This window comes from Dendropsophus ebraccatus, chromosome 13, assembly GCF_027789765.1.
Source record: "Dendropsophus ebraccatus isolate aDenEbr1 chromosome 13, aDenEbr1.pat, whole genome shotgun sequence".
In the NCBI taxonomy this organism is placed as follows: Eukaryota; Metazoa; Chordata; class Amphibia; order Anura; family Hylidae; genus Dendropsophus; species Dendropsophus ebraccatus.
In genome coordinates, this window is record NC_091466.1 from 17240843 (window position 1) to 17262074 (window position 21232).

A 21232-nucleotide genomic window follows, 5' to 3' on the forward strand; every position below is an offset into this window, starting at 1 on the left:
CTTACCCGGAATGTGGATTTGCAATTCTCGCTCCCACTTAGCAAAGGCTGGTGGCTTAGTAAGCGTCAGAAGGTTGTGGAGTATTGATCTGCCCTTTAGCTCATTAACATAAAGTTTGAAGAGTAGGCTTCTGATTTGTAGGAGTTGGGATATTGTATGTGGCCTTTAAGAGATATAGAAGGAAAGAGTCTCATTCAGTAAGTCTCTGATGGAGTTCACTCCCTTTGATTTCTAAGGGCCCTATTACACGGGACGATTATCGTGCGAAAAATCGTTATATCGTTCGAATTTAAACGATACTATTTGTGTGTGTTTGCAGGCAAAGATTGAAAAATCGTTCGTATGTCGTTGATCGTTGATTTAGATCTGAACCTAAAATTATCGTTAATTGTTCACTAAACGTTCGCTGTAATTCCACATTCGTTCACTATAGTTCTGCATTTTTTCACTCATCGTTCAGTGTAATTGCACATTGTTCGTCTACCCTTGTCTTGTTCGATGTTGGAGTCCACCAATGTTGTAGGGATTCTACAGAAAGGGAAAAACATAAACTCTGCAACAAGGCAGAATAATTGACTCAAGTAATCAGCAAAAAAAAAAAAAGCTTCCTCGGGCGTTAGAACAAGACTTGGAAACATGAGATATAGATGTATAAGGGATACACACTTTGTTCCTCTGGCTCTTAAGTTACGACACTATTGTATCCACCTGTGTTCTTGCGTTCCTTGTAGTGCCATACTGGGTCCATCCTTTTCAGGGTAGAATTTGGAGAATGCAGTGGTAAAGCTTCACAGGGAGGATTATCACATGCTGTAAGGAATTCTAGACCCTCTGCTAGTGTTTTAGTGACGTGTGTGGTTCCCTTGCATAGGACCAGCAGGTTCATGGGAAACCCTCACCTGTAGAGTAAAGAGCTGCGTCTGAGTGCCTGGGTTAAAGGGAACCAATCACGCCAAAATTGCCCCCATTGATAAGGAAACGTGCTGGTACATCACCCAGCACGCTTCCCAAACATCCCCCTGTACCCTCCGTCCCCTCCTTTATCACCCCGCAATCTTACATTTGTGAAGTCCCGCGCCGTATGCTAATCAGCCCCAAGTAGTCATGGTGGGCTGAACTAGTCATGGTTCTGGGCGTAATTATCCGGGTCCTGGGCGGCTTCCAGCGCCGCAATCATGCCCAGAGGGGCGTGATTCAAAGACCTGCGCTCCGCCGAAGTCATTTCTGGCTTCGACGTCTTCCACGCGCCTCACATGCGCAGTACGTCGGCGTCTTCTCCCACCGTACTGCGCATGCGCGGCGTGTGAAAGACGCGACGCGCCACTGACATGGAACGCAAGCCAGAGATGATGTCGGCGGAGTGCAGGTCTTTGAATCACGCCCCTCTGGGCGGGATTACGGCACTGGAAGCCGCCCAGGACCCGGATAACTACGCCCAGGACCATGACTAGTTGGGGCTGATTAGCAAACGGCGCAGGACTTCACAAATGTAAGATTGCGGGGTAATAAAGGAGGGCACAAGGGGATGTTTGGGAAGCGTGCTAAGTGATGTACCAGCACGTTTCCTTATTAATGGGGGCAATTTCTGTGTGATTGGTTCCCTTTAAGGGTTGGAGGGTGGCAGCCCACAGGTTAGTTTAGAGTAGGAGTCAGGTAATGGCTGTTGTTGTCTCGCAGCCATCATGAGTTTTTCTTTTGTTTGGAAAAACATGAATCGTGTGAGTACATCTCTCTGGGTTGTGTCTGGGAGGGATTTTGGTTTGGGCACCCCAATGAACCCTTTCTATGCTCCATTTAGAGTGCTCGAGATCTGGGAATAGTATTTTGGCAAATTGCTAAATAAAGAAGATAAGGTCATTATTGGGGATGTTTTCTAAGATCCCTCTAAATGTAATATTATTACGCCTATTCCTATCTTCGGCGTTGGCTAGTTTTGCATAGCTAGGACAGTGTCGTCTAACAGATTATTATAGGCTTTTGCATACGAGGCCATTTTAGTTTCTATATGGGACACACTATCTTAGTGCCATTTCAGCATAGTGGAGAAGTTCCTTTTTAACAACATTTCGAAGGAAATGTACTTTTACATCAATAGACTGGCGCTGGTGCGGTGAGGCTGGTTCCTGCACACGACGCTGATCTATTCCGGGTCACCGGTCCGGCCTGAAGCACTGGAGGGGGGCCCGCCGGCCCCCAATGTGACAGAACCTTTCCCCTCTGACACAGGGGTGGGCAGAATGTCACTTCAGGCCGGACCGGTGACAGGGAATAGACCAGCGCCTCTGGGCCACGCCATTGGCATCCCTGCACTGATCTGTTAAAGTAAAAATCTTAAAGGGGTACTCCGGGCAGGGGTTATTTTTATTGTATGGCCAGGGAGGGGGTGGAAATAGAGGCCGCCGGTCACTTACCTCCCTGGTTCCATCACCGGGTCCTGGATCACGCCGCCCTGTTCTCCCGTCCGGCCGCCGCTTCCTGGTCTGAGCTGTGGCTTGAGACAGCGGCCGAGGCAGGACTCCACTCCGACCACTGAATGGCTGAACTGCTTTGAGACGTCACGTCTCAAGTCGCAGCTCAGACCAGGAAGTGGCGGCCGGACGGGAGAACGGGGCGGCGCGATCCGGGAACCGGCGATGGAACCGGGGAGGTAAGTGACCAGCGGCCTCTATATCCACCCCCTCCCTGGCCATACAATAAAAATAACCCCTGCCTGGAGTACCCCTTTAAAGCAATACATTGGTATTCGCTTAAAAAGTGCAAAGCATCTTATTTAGTGTGGTGTCTGATACCATGGTGTGGTTTGTCTGAAACTCTGCAAAGAGTCATTGACATGGGTAGTCGCAGCTCCCTCCGTGGTATGGGTGTGAGTCCCGTTATTCTCAGAGTCCCGGGTCGATCTGCAAGCCTCTGTCAGCCTCTGAGATTGCCAGCAGAATCGTATGTCGAAAGTCAGCGAGACTTGAAGCCTGGATTTGACTGGGCTGAGGTTAGCCGCCGTTGAAGCAGTCAATGAGATTGCTATATCTGGTAGCGGTGAGTCCTTCCATTACTCACTGAGGTTGAGTGAATACATGGGGCCATCTTTGTGCTCCGGCTCTGAGGCAAGAGAGTGGTGGATGGATTTTCTAGAAGCCGGTTTCTAGAGGAAGATTTCAGGCGTCTGTAATGAGTCTTGTGAGCAGCGCCCCCCCCCCCCCCCTCCCACATATGTCTTGGACCATGTATGGACCTTACTGTGTACACCGGGGCAGTAGTGCTGGAACAGAAAAGAGTCGGACTCAAACTGTTGTATTCATGGATTTATACAGTTGGCTAACGTGCCTTGATATATTCCCTTCACTGAAACTAAGGAGCCTAGGCCGACCCCTGAAAAACAGCCCCATATCCCCCTCCATCAGACTTTACACCAGGCACAATGCAGGCAGGTTGGTAATGATCTCCTGGCATTCACTAATCCCAGACCCCTCCATCAGCTTGGGTGGCTTTACACCCCTCCACCTGACGCTTGGCACTCCGGCAGGCACAGTAGTTGAGCTGATGTCAATACCAGATGAGGTTTGGTCTCTGCGGTTATGGAGTCGGTGACTATTATGGCCCCCAGGACTCGTGACCCCGCTCCGTAACTTTACATGGTCTCCATTTCATTGGAGTTTCTGTTGGTCCCAAACACTTTTACCTCTCAATTTCTTCCCTCCTAGAGCTTCCACCATCAGTGATGAGCGATATGCTCACCATTGATGGTGGAAGCTCTAGGAGGGAAGAAATAACAGGGTCCTATTACAGCACCGCATCGGCACAATGAGTCTAAGGGCCCTATTCCACCGGACGATTATCGTTCGCATAATTGTTAACTATTAACGATCTCAAACGGCCGCTATTGTGAAAGACCTGAAAACGTTCACTCATTTCCATGGAACGATAATCGTTACTTATGATCGTATTTGCTATCGTTTTTTTCTTCGCTATTGCGTTCACATCTACTGCGAACGACTGAACGACGTCTTATTCAATGCGAACGAGCAACGATAAAAATAGGTCCAGGTCTTATAAAGCGATCAACGATTTCTCGTTCGGTCGTTAATCGTTAACTGCATTTCAACCGAACGATTATCGTTTAGATTCGAACGATTTAACGATAATCTGACCGATAATCGTCTGGTGGAATAGGGCCCTAACGCTGGTGTTTGTAATGGCGACCACATTGGTAGGGGCTGGATGTCATACACATGTGGTAATGGGGAGGAATGAATCACCTGGATTCCACACAAAAAGAGTCCATCCAGTTTAACCTTTAACCCTACAGTGTTGATCAAAACCCTTATATGGAGGCAAAACCTTAAAATTAAAGGGGTGTTATGGATCTATGACCTGTAGAAGCCATGACAGGCATATGCATTTACTTGTCTCACCGCTAGAAGACTTGCGGACGTCTCCCTATCTGTATAACATGAGGTTGGTCACTGTGCGCAGAGATCACCGCGACCTTCACTGTTACATTATCGGACTTTCTCATAGAATAACGTGTCACTTTTAGTTACAATGCTGCAGTGGGAGGCAGCGGACCGGCAGCCGTCACGTCTCTTTCCCAGGCTGTAATAAAGGCTTTATACATCCCCATGATGGGCTTTATGTGGTTCTCCATATCTTTGCTTCTCAGAGAAATGTTTGGGTTCTTCCCAGTATATGACGTGTATGGGGCTGGGTGGGCGTCAGAAGGAAGCTCAGTGATGGATTGGGCTATAGGCTGGCTGACATAGGTCTTGTGTCTGAGCGCTATTGTAGTGTTACGAGAAGAAGTGAGACATTTCCATGCCGCCGGACGCCTCTAAATGTTACATTTCCATAAAGGACTTGTTGGCGGTCTCTTGCCCGGAGTGTGTAGGATCCCGTCCCCGCTCCCTTTTGTGTCTGTGTGTGGCCACATGTGTAGACCGTAGGATCTGCATTGGCAGCAATGTTGGGATGCATCTTATTATTGCCCATATAACAGGGCTCCCGTTTGTTGTACACAGCTGCCTTTTATTCCTGCCACTCAAAGCGGCATTGTGCTGTTTACTGCCTGTCGGCTTTCTGGAGATGCGCTGCCTCCTCCTTGAATCACCTCCTTCAGTCTTCCTTGTGCAATGTGTAGTCACATTGCTGCGTGTGAACGCTGGCGACAGCTGGCAGCTGCAGGGAGGGTCCGTCCTGCCGCCTCCCCGGCCGTCCAGCTCACATCTCAGGGCACCAGAATCTGGCATCACAGTGCCGCCTGACAGTGAGTGAACTTCTGTACTCTTACTTAGTATATATATATATAGCAGAGATTGATATACTGACTTAGACGTGGACTCTAGCAGTGTTCATACAGGGTCAAGGAGAGTGTGATATGTGATGCATCCATGCCCCTCATTGTCCGCCCTTGTTTTTAATGACTCATACAGGATCCTGTATTATTCCTCTATCTATTTTGCTTTCCTTTCTGGTTTTAATAAAGAAGTTGTTTTTCCATCTTTTGCAGAATTGGAAGACTTATTGAGCTCCCTGAAAGACATCCAGCACACCTTGATAGACTCTCAGAGCCAGGAAGACCTCAGTTTACTTCTTCATCTGGTGCAAAATGTAGACTTCCAGAATGCGTTCAAAATCCACAATGCTGTAGCTGTGCACATGAACAAAGCCAGTCCCCCGTATCCACTTACCCCCAGTGTGCAGGAGTTAACGCAGGAGGTAGGTCACCCTTTATGGTTCATTTGTTTTACAAAAATGGCCTGCTTTAGGATGACAGCGCAGTGGCCCTTGCTGAGGCTTCTCAAGCTTAAGGGCCTGTTCACACTGATTAAAACAGGTGGAATTCCGCCGGGAAGCTCCCGTTGCCTCAGTGTCACACAGCGTCTGTATGGGAGGGCTTACGTGCCTCTGCTTCCGTCGCTCTCGACATGTCAATTCTTTGAGCGGAAAGCGGTGGAAGTGGAGGCGCGTGAGCCATGCCATAGACAAACTGAGGCAGGCAGGATTGTTTTGCTCAATGTGAACTTACCCTTAAAGGGAAACTTTAAGCACGGATGTGCATATATCCTTGCCGCCAGTTTCCCATTGCTCGTCACATGAGCAATGCGTATTTACCGTCCGCCCTGCTCTGTGATCTGGTGTCTTTCTAAAAAAAACTTTGTTTATCCCTGGGCTGACTGAGGTGTGTCTGTGACGCTTTCAGTATGCGCCCAGCTCTCCGGCTGATGCTGTATGTCTAGGCCACTGTCCGATGCTTCCAGCTGTCAATCATTCTGGAGGAGGAGAGCAGGGCGGGCGCTGCCGGTGTCACAGACACATCTCTGTGACACTGTCAGCTAAGGAATAAAGAACATTTTTTTTAGGAAGACACTGGATCACAGAGCAGTATGGACGGTAAGTGTTTAGCAATGGGAAATTGGCTGCATGGATATATCCAGTTTGCCTTTACCGCCAATTATCACCTGGCAGGAACACTTATTGCCAATAATCAGCCCATGTAAAAGTGATCAGCTGACAAGTGGAAAGAACGCTTGTTCGATAGCTGAGGGCATCTTTTGTGCACCCTTTAAAATTAATGGCTAGTTGTGTTTATAATGGCCTCCTCTGCCATCTATAGTAATCTGTACAGCTCTCTTTCTGTACGGGTCACCTTTATGTCACTTGAATTTTCCATCATAACTTATCTCTAATACTAAGGCCAAGTTACTCTTTATGTGCACAAAATCCATCCTATCCGGCTATAGCTGCATTACTTTTCTTATTCCTTTATATTTCCTGTGGTTTAGGTGCAGCACGTCTTAAAGGCAAGTCACCATAAAGAAAGCCAAGAGCTGAATGATCTGCTGAACACCCCACACATTCAGGTATGGCTTTCTGCAGTCTTGGGGCTGATGTGGCGTGGGACTTCCACTGCTTGGAACTTGCTCAGTTGTTATTGGCCTGACTTGAGTATTGCTCAGCATTAGAGATGAGCGAACCTGGAGCGTGCTCGAGTCCATCCGAACCCGAACTTTGGGCATTTGATTAGCGGTGGCTGCTGAAGTTGGATAAAGCCCTAAGGCTATGTGGAAAACATGGATATAGTCATTGGCTGTATCCATGTTTTCCAGACAACCTTAGAGCTTTATCCAAGTTCAGCAGCCACCGCTAATCAAATGCCGAACGTTCGGGTTCAGATCGACTCGAACCCGAACCCGGTTCGCTCATCTCTACTCAGCATCCTCTGAAGGCAAACATCCTTTAAAATGTGGGCTACTCGTATTAGCTACCCTCCTGTTAACAAATGGTTCCTGATGGGAGATGCCAGCCTCTTGTATCCATGAATTGTAATAAACATGGTTGCCCAAATTACACCTATCTTATACGTAACAGACACCTACAGACATTACATAGGTGCATTAGGATGTACCACAGGTCTAGGGTTCACTGAGCCACATTTTTTTTTTTTAACTATTTCATCCACTGCAATATACAAGCTATTATTAGACGCCAGTATCCTGTGTGTGAAACCTATATTTTTGGGACATACGCTGTACCCATGTTTTTCTCAGACTCCTTGACATTGCATCCAACTTCTTCAGCCACTGAACAATCGGACTTGAGCACTCTCCAGTTGCGCTCATCTCTATATGTGACCCATTTGCAGGGTGCACTGTATGTGACTACAACACAAATTGGTCAATTTTTAACATTGGCGATCTTTGACCCCCTTCTGGTATTGTGTTCAGGGGGTTAACATGGTTATGCTCATGGAGAAACTCATGCCTGAGCACTCTGACCTAAGTGAACGTTACCTAACTACTACTTTATTGCAGGTTTTGTTCATATCATATGTTTATGCACCTTTTCATGATTGATCCTAAGCTTGGCTTAGCTTTGTCTACAGGATAGCTAACCCTGCCTTGCTGTCATACTAGAAACAGATCACTGATCTCAGGGAGACTAGCCAAAGATAACACTGTCAGCAGTTAGCTAAAGCGCTCAATACAGTGAGATCCTAGGTGCATTGCTCCCTGTGATATATGAATATGTAAAAAGAGCCAGTGGAGCCTCATTTAAAGGAGAAGTCCGGTGAAAATTTTGCGGGCTGTGGCTGCTGGAGAGGATGATGGCAGGGGGACACTGAGGGACACAGGGCACTGGAGGGACACTGAGCATCCCCCTGCCATCTTCCTCTCCAGCAGCCACAGACTGCACAGCTCTGGGAGTCGGATTGTGACATCACCATGCTATCCAGGAAGTGACATCACCATGTTATCCAGGAAGTGACGCCTTGATACAGTAGAAAAGTGCAGAGAAAAAGCACTTTATAAGCATTTCCCATAATAAGTGTATATTGGTGATTTGTATAACTTTTGGGGGGCAATACAATACTTTAATAAAAAATTTCTCCGGACCTCTCCTTTAAGAGTCTCAAAACACAGGACTAGCCAGATATCTCTCCAGAAGGGCCCAGCCAAGGGGAGGCTCAGTGGATAGATACCTGGCTTTGGTTTTTCCCAAGTCATTACCTTGACTTATAGGACATTTTCTCCAGCCTATATGCTGGCATAGTAAGTGCTCTCCTCTGATTGGTCAGAACAGTAAGGGAAAGGAATTCTGTGTGTTAGTACTGCTGGCAAACAGCCAAAACGTATAGAATGAGAGTGTGCACACCCAGGGGCACAGTAGAGACACTTTACCAGTCTGAGGTTTCAGTACATCATTCTCTATACTATTATATATTGGGGTATGCAGCTACCGCACCATTAATATGTCCCCTCTACCACAGGCGCTCCTTTTGGCCCATGACAAGGTGGCGGAGCAGGAGATGATGCCCGAATCCTCTTCTGAAGATCGGTTTTATGAAAACATTGCCCAGTACGGTGATGAAACTGTTAAAATTGTAAGAATAGACAAGGCAAGAGATATACCCCTGGTAAGTTACAGTCATCCCTGTGATGGTTCAGTCTTGTCTCATTCCTTTATATATTGATGTATGGGTCGTGTTTCTTTGAACCAGGGGGCCACAGTGAGGAATGAACTGGACTCGGTTATCATCAGCCGCATAGTGAAGGGAGGCGCTGCCGAGAAGAGCGGCTTACTGCACGAAGGAGATGAGATCCTGGAAATCAATGGGATTGAGATTCGGGGGAAAGATGTCAATGATGTCTTTGAGCTGCTGGTAAGGAGAAGAGTCATGTTAGTCTTATCATTCGGAAGTAAGCAGTATAGGGGTATGGGGTCAATAATCCTTCAATTTTATATGAAGAATTACAAAAAGTCTGCCAGAATGGGCGCAGATTTGCAGAGCATATTTCAATTATTTTCTGGTCTGACTCCACCAACAGCCATGGGCCCCAGTAGGCTATGAAGACACAACCTCTTTCAGTGTATATTTACTACTTTATTCCTATCTCGTAAAAAGATGGCGCCCCCTTCTCCAAACAGTTAAAAGCTCCTTTAAGTCAGTGAGAGTTACAGATTTTGTCACTCCAGCGCTTTGGGTGTTTTTGAAATGGGAATGACTCTGACTCTGTACCTTATCACTTGTATCATATTCTAATAATGTCATTCTTTTTACTAGGCTGAGATGCATGGAACGCTGTCTTTTGTTCTTATTCCAAGTCAGCAAGTCAGACCCCCGCCAGCCAGGGAGACAGTGGTAAGTCTTGTGCAGTGTGAGTTGTGGCCAAGCAATCACTAAGCCCAGTATTACATATAGTATTACACTAAACCCAGTATTACATGAGCTTTCAGATGCATTGTTGTCTCCATATTATGACTATACATCCTATCCTGATTGTAACCTGACCTGTCAGTTCAGACCTACAGTAAGACCGGAACTTGTGGCTCTTATATAGACCCAAAAACCAACTCTACCCGAAAGGGCATGGCACCTTGGTATTAAAAGAAACCTGTCAGGTGCGTCATGCTGCCTGAGCCACAAGCAGCATGAAGCAGGTAAAGGCTCCTTCAGTGCAGTAAGCTACGATTTACCCCGAATTGCTCCTGTGTTATCAAGTCAGGGGTGTCTTTTCTCTGCCGGCTTCACCTTGCCTTGTTGGGCAGCTCTCTCCCTATTTGTGTATTACATGCACGTAGAGACATGGCATCTGTACTGTGAGTGCTCCGCTTCTGTCCCTTCGTCTTTCACCAATCGCCCTTTCTTACATGTTACTATGACATGTTACTTTGAAGTCGGCTAAAAGTTTTGATGCACTCTACCTATGATTTTATTTAATGACTGGAGCATCATCTCGTATTATATAGTAAACCATAGATCATTGTAATGAGGGAAACTTGTCATTACGGATCCGGCTACTTGGAACACCTGCCAGTTTACCTTTTAAGCTCCCAGTGTTGGCCCTGTAATCTAACACTATTAAATTGATTATTTATTATATATCTTTAACCTTAGCATTGATGGGTTTCCAACCTGTGGGACCTTTATGGCCCTTTTACACAGGGCGATTATCTCCCCAACCAGACAGAATCGGGCAGTGTTTCTTTGCAGGTTGTTGTCATGACTGTCCCTGCTGACCTTAATATAGTTCACTGATCCTCTTAACTCCTGAAGTCCTGATCATTAATCGAGGCTGACTTCTTGTCTTCTGGAGCGTCTTCCCTAGTCATTTGCGTACATTATTACATCTTACTGCCTGCTTCCATAATTGTAACGTAGATTGTCGCTTTTCTTTCCAGGTACATGTGAAAGCTCACTTTGATTATGACCCCACCGACGACCCCTATGTCCCTTGTAGAGAGCTGGGCCTTTCCTTCCAGAAGGGAGACATTCTTCACATCATCAGCCAAGATGATCCCAATTGGTGGCAGGCTTATAGAGATGGCGATGAGGATAACCAGCCGCTTGCAGGCCTTGTGCCAGGTGAAGTAGTATTCACGTATTCTTCATGGACAGAGCACGCGTATCACAGTTAGAGATTACAGGGTTAAAGGGGTTATCCAGCGCTACAAAAACATGGCCACTTTCCCCCTACTGTTGTCTCCAGTTTGGGTGGGGTTTTGAAACTCAGTTCTATTGAAGTAAATGGAGCTTAATTGCAAACTGCACCTGAACTGGAGACATCAGTAGGGGGAAAAGTGGCCATGTTTTTGTAGCGCTGGAGAACCCCTTTAACGTTAGCTATAAGATGATTATAATAGTAACCATGATAAGTGGCTTGTAGGCCACATTGTTTTTTTGTTTTTCCATTCTATAAGTTATGTTTATTTTGTTTTGTTCCAAAGGAAAAAGTTTTCAGCAGCAGCGGGAAGCAATGAAGCAGACTATTGAGGAGGATAAGGAGCCTGAAAAGTCAGGTATGTGTCAAAAGCAGTCTTCCTTCCCATCTGTTAGGGTCCTATTCCACGGGCCGAGGGGGGCCCGATCAATAATGTAAAAGAGTGCCAATCTGCTAGGGATGGACTGCGCCGATTTGCTTGGGAGCGCCAATTTGCTAGGGATGGACTGCACCGATTTGCTAGGGAGCGCCAATCTGCTAGGGATGGACTGCGCCTATTTGCTTGGGAGCGCCAATCTGCTAGGGATGGACTGCACCGATTTGCTTGGGAGCGCCAATCTTCTAGGGATGGACTGCACCGATTTGCTAGGGAGCGCCAATCTGCTAGGGACGGGCTAGGCCGATCTGCTAGATCAGCGCTCGTTTACTGGGCTTATTACACGGCCCGATAATTGTTTAGCACGGGCTGCAGGGACATCGTTACCGATGTCCTTTCAGCCCTTGTTTAAACACCATACATTACCTAAACATGTTGCAGGTCTTCTCCTGCGCTCCTTCTTCCTCCTGGTCCAGCGCGCAGCGGCAGCTACGGTGCGGCCTGTCTTAGCTGATAGACCGCTCAGCCAATCACTGGCTGTGGCGGTCCTGGCCAGTGATTGGCTGAGCGGTCTGTCAGCTAAGACAGGCCGCACCAAAACTGCTGCTGCGCGCTACTGGGAGGAAGAAGGAGCGCCGAAGAAGACCTGCAACATGTTTAGGTAAAACAACCAAAAGAGAAGAAAAAGGAGCGCACTCACCCCGTACAGTAAAACTTCTTTAATCTTTCATCAAAAGTTTAGGTAAAGCATGGTGCTTGTGAAATCGTCGGTCGCCCGCCGCTCATCACTATTGCACGCAGCGATGCGCGGTCAGTGCCCAATGATTTTAGGTTTGAACCTAAATAAATGGTCAGCCGATGACACAATCATCGGCTAATCGTTGTCTCTATTCCACGGAGCGATAACTGGCCGAATCTAGACCATTATCGCTCTGTGGAATAGGCCCCTTAGGATCCTTTGCTTCCTGCTCTGAGGGACTCTTAAGTAATACCACGCATGCCTAGTTCATAAGCCGTAAGTGATTATTGGACAAGTAAGGTGGCTTTTAGAAAACAGTGGCTCTCCATGTGTTGCCAAACTACAGCTAATGGCATGCTGAGAAAACTTTTGAGTTGCTGAGCACTACATATGTGATGTGATCACATGACAGGAGAGTCAGTCCTCCGCATATAGAGGTACATACATTAGGGGGTCATAGCTGTTGTGTCCATTGACTACAGGATGCAGCTTTAAATCAACAGCCACAACAGGGTTGATCACAGACCTAGCTTATGCCCCTATCACTGTAGTAAAGCCTGGTGGGGAATACCTTGTGGTGTTCTGCTGTTGCCAAACTACAATTTCCCCCATGCCGTGACAGCCACAAGCTGCTGGGAGTTGTGGTTTTGCAACAGGTTGGGAAACTTTATTGCTTCATAAGTAGTGATGAGCGAATACTGTTCGATAGAATAGATATTCGATCGAATAGTGAGATATTCGATATTCGTACGAATATCCCGCAAATATTCGATAAATATTCGATAAGCGTTCAAATCCCCCAGCTTCCGGTTTCACCCTCCAAATGGTCAAATAGATGTTTTTCACTAATCGAATACTTGTTCCCATAGACTTTAATGGGATCAAATATTTGAATATTCGCGGGATATTCGTACGAATATCGAATATTCGAATATCTCACTATTCGCTCATCACTATTCATAAGAAAAGTCCCAAATCAATTTTGGCTGTGTTCCTTAAAGGGGCTCTCCAGCAATAGAAAAACACGGCCGCTGGAGACAGCAACATTCTTGTCTCCAGTTTGGGTGCAGGTTTTGCAGTTTAGTTCCATTGAAGTGAATGGAGCTTAATTGTAAACCACACCTGACCTGGACACAGTAGTCACGTTGTCTCTGGAAGATAGTGTCCATGTTTTTCTATTGCTGAATAACCCCTTTAAGGGCTTTAAAGAAAAGAAAAAAAAAAAGAAAAATATATATATATATATATATATATATATATATATATATATATATGTCTCAGACTAAGTGCTGCTCCCTATGTATAGTACACATGACAGCTTATTCTGAAGGTCCTGGATGATTTATTGGAGAAAGCATACTGTACATCTCCCAGGCGTCTCCCAAGCTCTGTTGTCTGGCCGTAAACCTGTCATGTACATTGGTCAGGTGCTGTATTTATCCCTTTACTGCAACACCTTTCTAATACGCTTTGTTACTCATTATCCTCAAGGACTTGATGAAACTTGTAAATCATTGAGAGGCTTATTGTGAGAATGTGTAGGGGGTTGTGCATCGTAGTATAATATACCTAGTTGTATATACAGTAAATGTTCTCTAATCCGCCATTGTAGAAGTTGTGTTGGAGAAAGGTCCAGGTGGCCACTCCAGGGGAAAAAAGCTATTTGAAGGGGCTGTGGCACTTGGAGCGTTGAAGCCTCTCGGTATTTATGTGCTCGTCCATGCATTACACACTAAGGGACTTCAGAGTTGTCTTAAGTGAACAGAATGACTTGCCTGACACTGCTGTGTAGACAACAACACAGCAAGACGCAGCCCTAAACCAGTGCTACAGCCTCAGCATGAGACGTCAGACCCCCACACATTGAGCATCATACCATCGCAAGACAGCAATAACCCTTTAACTGTTTCTGCTCACAAACAAAGAAGGGCCGTAATATAGCAATGGAAGCTGATGATGATAATGTATGATAGTGTGGTGGGCCCCTGCACTGATGCTAGTCATCCATCACAACGTCTCTTTCATCTCTTACATCTCCTCTTCCTTTACAGGGAAATTGTGGTGTGCGAAGAAAAACAAGAAAAAGAGGAAAAAAATATTATATAATGCTAATAAAAATGATGGTACGTATATAGGAATAAAATCATGGCACAATGCAAAGGACCGTAATGTCATTAGTGCGTGTTAAAAGGTATAGTCAGACAGGTCTGTGACGGGGATAACCAGATGGGCATTGTACCCTTCATAATTCAGGGGGCACATGCCCAGAATAAAGCATTACTCTTGGGTATATACTTGGTTAAAGGGGTTATTCCAGGATTATAAAAACCTGTTTTCTTCTGAAAACTGCACCTCTCCTGTCCTCAGTTTGTTTGCGATACTGCAGCTCAGGTCCATTAAAGTGAAAACTGCAAACAACCTGAGGACAGGTTAGTGCTGCTTTCAGAAGAATCCTGGCATAACCCCTTTAATGCCATATATAAGTTAAATAATAAGCAGGAATATTGCTGCTCCTCACATACAGTGCATACACATGACAGCTCCACGGTTAGAAAAAACACAGCTACTTTCTCGTAAAAACAGCACCACCCCTGTCCTCAGGTTGTGTGTGGTATTTCACAACCCAAACTGAGGACAGGAGAGGTGTTGTTTCTGTAATAGTGCGGCCATGTTTTTCTAAGCTTTGATAACCCCTAGGTTTGACCGTCTAGTTTTATAGTTGGCCTTCAATGTAAAACCACTTTAAGTAAAGTATGACTTTCTGGCTTTCTGTACTATTTGCCGCATTTCTATGTTAATTTACTTGTTTCTGATTGTTCTAGATTACGACAATGAAGAGATCCTGACCTACGAAGAAATGTCCCTCTATCACCAACCAGCAAACAGGAAGCGGCCCATAGTCCTGATAGGGCCACAGAACTGTGGGCAGAACGAGCTGCGGCAGCGCCTAATGAACAGCGAGGCAGATAGATTTGCTGCCGCTGTACCGCGTAAGTCTTCTGCTTTTTTCTGTTTTCTTGTCAGATTCCATTGTACTGGAGGAAAGGTGAAATCACTTGACATCAGGGACTTGTCAGAGAAAACTGGCGGGAGGCTCATTGAGTCCATGATAGAATTATGCTATTGCAACATGTACAGAGTGATGTCATTGCTTGCTCTCAGACTTGTTATCCCAGTTTCTATTACAACATTAATGACTGGTTATACATGCCGATGCTTCCACAAGGATGACTCTTTCCCTTCACATATCTCGCCCCCCTAATATTGGATATAGTTTCTCTGACTTTAATCCTGCTGGTATATACTAGTGTTGCAGCTGTTGCAGAACTACAACTCCAATCATGCCTTGATAACCAAAGATATGGCTTTGGCTGTCCAGGTATGATGGAAATTGTAGTTTTGCCACAGCTGGAAGGCCACAGGTTCCCCACCTGGTATATATGGTCCAGCTGGTGTGTCTCCCATAAACCTGCAGAGATATGGGAACAGACAATAAACAGATTGTTTTTACCAAATAATACAAAATCTCAACAGTGGGCTTGAACACTAACCTAAACCGCCACTGATATGCCAATCCGTAATAGTAATGATATCCAGGGCTACCAGTAATATTCGAGGCATGTTATTCATTAGCCAAACAATTGAATAGTCTTATTCTATCCTATAGGTTACAGGTGTCAAACTGCAGCCCACCAGCTCTTGCAGAACTTCAATTCCCATCATACCTGGACAACCAACGCTTTCCCTGTCCAGGCGTTATGGGAATAGTAGTTTATTAGCTGGAGGGCCACAGGTTTGAGACTAGTGCTGTACATAATGGGGTCTCTTGACTGGCAATCCCATTTGATAGCATGCAGTTGGAACACTGCCTATCCATATTAGTTCCCTGTTGAATGAGGCTGTTAACCATAATCCTATCCATAGGGTAGCCATCCTGACAAGGGTGATCTGTCCAGAACCGAATTCTGTATCCAGGTACTTATGGTACCTGTATACTTGATGCATCCTCACCACTTATGTTACCTATATACCAGTTTCGCTGACCTCTAATTTTGTCATTCTCTGTCTAGATACTACTCGGAGTAGACGAGATAATGAAGTGTCGGGCAGAGACTATCACTTTGTCTCCAGACAGACTTTTGAAGCGGACATTGCTTCCGGCAAGTTCATTGAATTTGGGGAGTTTGAGAAAAATCTCTACGGCACCAGCGTGGACTCTGTACGACAAGTCATTAATTCTGGCAAGATTTGCCTCTTAAGTCTTCACACACAGGTGAGGGAGCAGCACGGGAACTACCCCTACAGAGCACAAAAGCTTTATTTGGTTATCTCCTTTGTGGAGGCCATCGATCTCAAAAAGATCTGCGAATGTCGTCCAAATACATGTTTGTAAATATTTTTGGTGGTTTTTAGATACGGTAATACATGATGGCAGGCAATGATCAAGGGGACATGGACTCTTCTGGGCATTGCTGAAGAGATAATGGGGAGCTATAGATTCTTTACATATACAAAGAAAGCCTGAATTGGTGTAGCACTTTACTTCCTCCCTGCTGAGGTTAGCTGCTGGAGCTCTCCTTTCACTGCCAGGTACCCAGTGCCTCACACGACGGCCACAGGACCCGACAGGTCGGGAGAACAGCATTCTGGCACTTTTGTCCTCTGCTCTATGCAATAAAAAGTAACTTTGATCGACATTAGTATTCCGTCACAGTCGACGGGACTTGATGGCTTCCAGTCACTCTTGCTGTGCCTCTTCCCGTCAGGCTTGATTGACAGCCTGAGTGCACCAACAGGAGTGGTGGAAGGGGGGGAGGGGTATTATGAGCCAGAAGTCTCAGAAACAGTGACTGATAATAGAATTGCAGCTGTGTTGTATCTATAACATGGAAGACAATGAAAACACCTTCCTGTTGCTATGATAAAAGACTGCTAGGTTTGAAATGCTTTGGCGTTTTAAGATGCCTTCGCTTATGTCTTTTGTACTGATAACCCCCCTTTTTAAGTGATGTGGAAGAAATGAAGAAAGCTTTGATGGATAGGGTGCCGGAACAGCGTTCCTCCTTCCTGTTAGAGAGTTGGGGTGGAGGGGTCTACAACATCTGAAGAGAAGCTTCTTAGCAAGATAATGCACATGAGGATCTAGGCGTCAATTGAAGTTTTAATCTTTTCATTCGTCTCGGAGGCTTTGTGTCTCCGCTGCGAGTTCTATCAAAAATACGAGATAAAATAGTGCAGCGTGCCGCATGGCTTTGTTGGGTGGCGGGATTTCAAAGTTGGCCTATTCTGACGTTATAGACAAGAAAGACAGATGTGGTCAGTCCCATGAACTTATGCTTTCTCATATCATTGTGTAGTTATTTTGAGCACGAAGGTGAAGCCCCTAAATTCTGGGGGTAACCATAACATAGAAACAACAGGATTCCTTCAGCTTAGGTAAAACATTAAAGGTTTATTGGTAATTCTTAAAAGAAACAGCCTTGTTTCTTTTAAGAATTACCAATAAACCTTGAATGTTTTACCTGAGCTGAAGGAATCCTGATGTTTCTATATTCTGACGTTAGGTTGGATATAGTCCCCCAGCTAGGTGAGCCGCTGTAAGATCTGGCCCCTCCATAAGAGTTGTTTTATCCTCTCCTTCATAGGTTGGATCTTTCATGCAACCTCCTGCAGACCTTAGTTTTCTTGTCTGTAGATTGTTCTAGCGTTTATGTACTTTGCTTCACTCACCTACATTATGGAAAGAAGTGCGATCTGAAACTTTCCACTGCTTCATTTGTCTGCTTCTGTTCTCATAGGGTATAAACGGCATCCATATATATTTATTGGATGTGACTTCCCCCTCCATCCTTACTGATAACGGGGGCAGCCTCCCTGTCTGGCTCTTTTCCCACTCTCCCTACGGTCGGGGGGAGTCCACGGGTGCAGCCTACGGCTGGGGGGAGTCCATGGATGCAGCCTACGGCCGGGGGGAGTCCATGGGTGCAGCCTACGGCCGGGGGGAGTCCATGGGTGCAGCCTACGGCCGGGGGGAGTCCATGGGTGCAGCCTACGGCCGGGGGGAGTCCATGGGTGCAGCCTACGGCCGGGGGGAGTCCATGGGTGCAGCCTACGGCCGGGGGGAGTCCATGGGTGCAGCCTACGGCCGGGGGGAGTCCATGGGTGCAGCCTACGGCCGGGGGGAGTCCATGGGTGCAGCCTACGGCCGGGGGGAGTCCATGGGTGCAGCCTACGGCCGGGGGGAGTCCATGGGTGCAGCCTACGGCCGGGGGGAGTCCATGGGTGCAGCCTACGGCCGGGGGGAGTCCATGGGTGCAGCCTACGGCCGGGGGGAGTCCATGGGTGCAGCCTACGGCCGGGGGGAGTCCATGGGTGCAGCCTACGGCCGGGGGGAGTCCATGGGTGCAGCCTACGGCCGGGGGGAGTCCATGGGTGCAGCCTACGGCCGGGGGGAGTCCATGGGTGCAGCCTACGGCCGGGGGGAGTCCAGGGGTGCAGCCTACGGCCGGGGGGAGTCCAGGGGTGCAGCCTACGGCCGGGGGGAGTCCAGGGGTGCAGCCTACGGCCGGGGGGAGTCCAGGGGTGCAGCCTACGGCCGGGGGGAGTCCAGGGGTGCAGCCTACGGCCGGGGGGAGTCCAGGGGTGCAGCCTACGGCCGGGGGGAGTCCAGGGGTGCAGCCTACGGCCGGGGGGAGTCCAGGGGTGCAGCCTACGGCCGGGGGGAGTCCACGGGTGCAGCCTACGGCCGGGGGGGGGGGGGAGTCCACGGGTGCAGCCTATGGCTGTGGGGATTCAAATGATGAGCGTTCAGATAAGGTTGCTGAACCCGCACATTTTGACAAATTTCGCTCACCACTATTCATAACCTCTTAAGGGCATATAGAAGGAGTATGGTAGGTAGGAGTGACACTGGGATGGTAGGGAATGACTATTGGACTGTAACTATTATTAGAGATTGTTTTCTTTCAATCATAGATGTAAGTGGTGACGTGTAAGCCAAACACATTGCCATTACCCCCGTGCCTTGTCAGCCCGTTCTCTGAAGGAGTAATACTATCAGCAGTGTGGTTCTTTTAAAATTCTTAAAAGACTCCCGTGCTTATAGCAGAGCAGCTGGCAGGCCGGATATCACAGTCCCATCAATAGTAATATAAACAGCCAACGAGTGGGAGTTACTGGCAGAGACTGCGGATGAGCCCTGGTATGTGGATGGATGGGATGGGGGATGGCTGCACTTTTAGCTTCGCAGACGATAGTGGAGTTGTTTATGTATAATATTGCAGCACTATTTTAGTATCCAAACCTATGTGTCATCTTCATTGGAATTATGTGGGGTACAGCCTTTACTATATATATATATATATATATATATATATATATATATATATATATATATATATATATATATATATATATATATATATATAATATATATAGTCTATTGTAAATCCACCCAATAGGTTCATTTTGGGTTTGATGTAAATCGGACTTGGCCCTGGTGGTCAGTGTATTCACGTCTATAACACAAAGCAGTACGCTAGCTTGAAGGGGCTGTGTAAGATTAGAAAGAGGGTTGTACATTCTTTTAGAACAAAGCAATACTATTTCTCAATGAAATGTGTAACAACCTTATCCAGTTCACTCCCCAGCAGTAGCCGTGCAGATGGCGTAGGTCCTGTGCTTATCTCCGGGGCCGGGCTGGGGAAGGGTTGTAACCTGAACCCAGTCCGCAGGCAAACCATTAGGTGATCTATCATCATCTCTGGCTACTATCACCACATAAGCATCAGAAACCCTTCTCATGTATAGTATTTGGCGTTTAGGACTTTTATATGTATTCACTATTTTTTTTTTTTCGGCTCGCGATATAAGTGACTTCTTTTCTTTTTTTTTTTTTTCTCTTTCTTTCCCAATTCAGGCTCTTAAAACGCTACGCAACTCTGATCTAAAGCCGTACATTATATTCATCGCTCCTCCTTCTCAAGAGCGGCTGCGAGCACTTCTAGCAAAAGAAGGTAGAAATCCTAAGGTGGGTAGACGCCGGCGCCTGTGTGTAGTGACTGCACGCTGGACAAGGATACTGCTTTCTGTGCTATGTGATTTCGGCCTGAAGTGATGTCAGAAGCCAGTGTTGTGTCTTATGGCGTCCTGCTGAAATGTATTTGCATAGCAACAATGCATGGACGCATCAGGTAACAGCATGGCTATACTTCTCATCTGAACAGGAGTAATGTGCTGCTTCCTGGCATCCTTACTATTACTATGCATAGTACATGCTGGGTGTTGAAGGATCAGACATGTTAGGGTACTATTACATGAAGTGATTATCTGCCATACTTTGCCAATCATCGTTCCATGTAATAGGTTATGTTTTAAATCAGGCATGGGGAACCTTCGGCCCTCCAGCTGTTGCAAAACCACACTTCCCATCATGCCTGGGCAGCCAAAGCTAAAGCTTTGGCTGTCCAGGCATGATGGGAATTGTAGTGTGACTGAGAGCTTCTCACCCCACTCTCTGCATATGTCCAATAAACTTACATTAGCTGTGTGTCTCAGTCACGTGGCACGGAGCTAGGAGAGAACTTGCATAGCTTACACTTCTCCCGCCTCTTCCTAGATCTGGGGTGTAGGATGTGTCAGACTTTTCTAATATGAAATTGTCCTTTTAAAGATGTGTACTTTGCTAGAACTTCACCTCAGAATGGCCCTGCTGATAAGAGGTTGTATGGTTCTAACATAAATCATTTCTATGTCAGGATACTTTTTTAGTTTAGTATTAATAATACCGGATTGAATGGTTTTAGGCTGGGTTCACACTACGTATATTTCAGTCAGTATTGTGGTCCTCATATTGCAACCAAAACCAGGAGTGGATTAAAAACACAGAAAGGATCTGTTCACACAATGTTGAAATTGAGTGGATGGCCGCCATATAACAGTAAATAACGGCCATTATTTCAATATAACAGCCGTTCTAAAATAACAGCAAATATTTGCCATTAAATGGCGGCCATCCACTCAGTTTCAACATTGTGTGAACAGATCCTTTCTGTGTTTTTAATCCACTCCTGGTTTTGGTTGCAATATGAGGACCACAATACTGACTGAAATATACGTAGTGTGAACCCAGCCTTAAGGTGTATATGGACATTCCTGTTTTTCTTGTTTTTCAGGATTTTATGC

The 21232-nt window shown here is 46.4% G+C and overlaps 2 protein-coding genes across 3 annotated transcripts in view; both read left to right on the forward strand.

The window, feature by feature from the left end:
* The window catches only part of EIF2S1 (eukaryotic translation initiation factor 2 subunit alpha), a 465302-nt gene that overhangs the window by 404328 nt on the left and 39742 nt on the right, over positions 1-21232 (forward strand). The window lies entirely within an intron of this gene.
* The window catches only part of PALS1 (protein associated with LIN7 1, MAGUK p55 family member), a 43821-nt gene that overhangs the window by 19887 nt on the left and 2702 nt on the right, over positions 1-21232 (forward strand). Inside the window, exons 1-12 of one of the 2 annotated variants that reach the window (XM_069950903.1) lie at positions 4744-5257; positions 5501-5709; positions 6777-6854; positions 8762-8908; positions 8993-9154; positions 9557-9634; positions 10675-10858; positions 11221-11292; positions 14101-14172; positions 14872-15039; positions 16120-16322; positions 19968-20078. In XM_069950903.1, the coding sequence (XP_069807004.1) occupies positions 4810-5257; positions 5501-5709; positions 6777-6854; positions 8762-8908; positions 8993-9154; positions 9557-9634; positions 10675-10858; positions 11221-11292; positions 14101-14172; positions 14872-15039; positions 16120-16322; positions 19968-20078 (1932 nt within the window). In that variant the 5' untranslated portion in view covers positions 4744-4809. Of the gene's footprint in view, positions 1-4743; positions 5258-5500; positions 5710-6776; positions 6855-8761; positions 8909-8992; positions 9155-9556; positions 9635-10674; positions 10859-11220; positions 11293-14100; positions 14173-14871; positions 15040-16119; positions 16323-19967; positions 20079-21232 lie in introns of those variants that run through there. The other variant, XM_069950904.1, reaches the window with a different exon arrangement.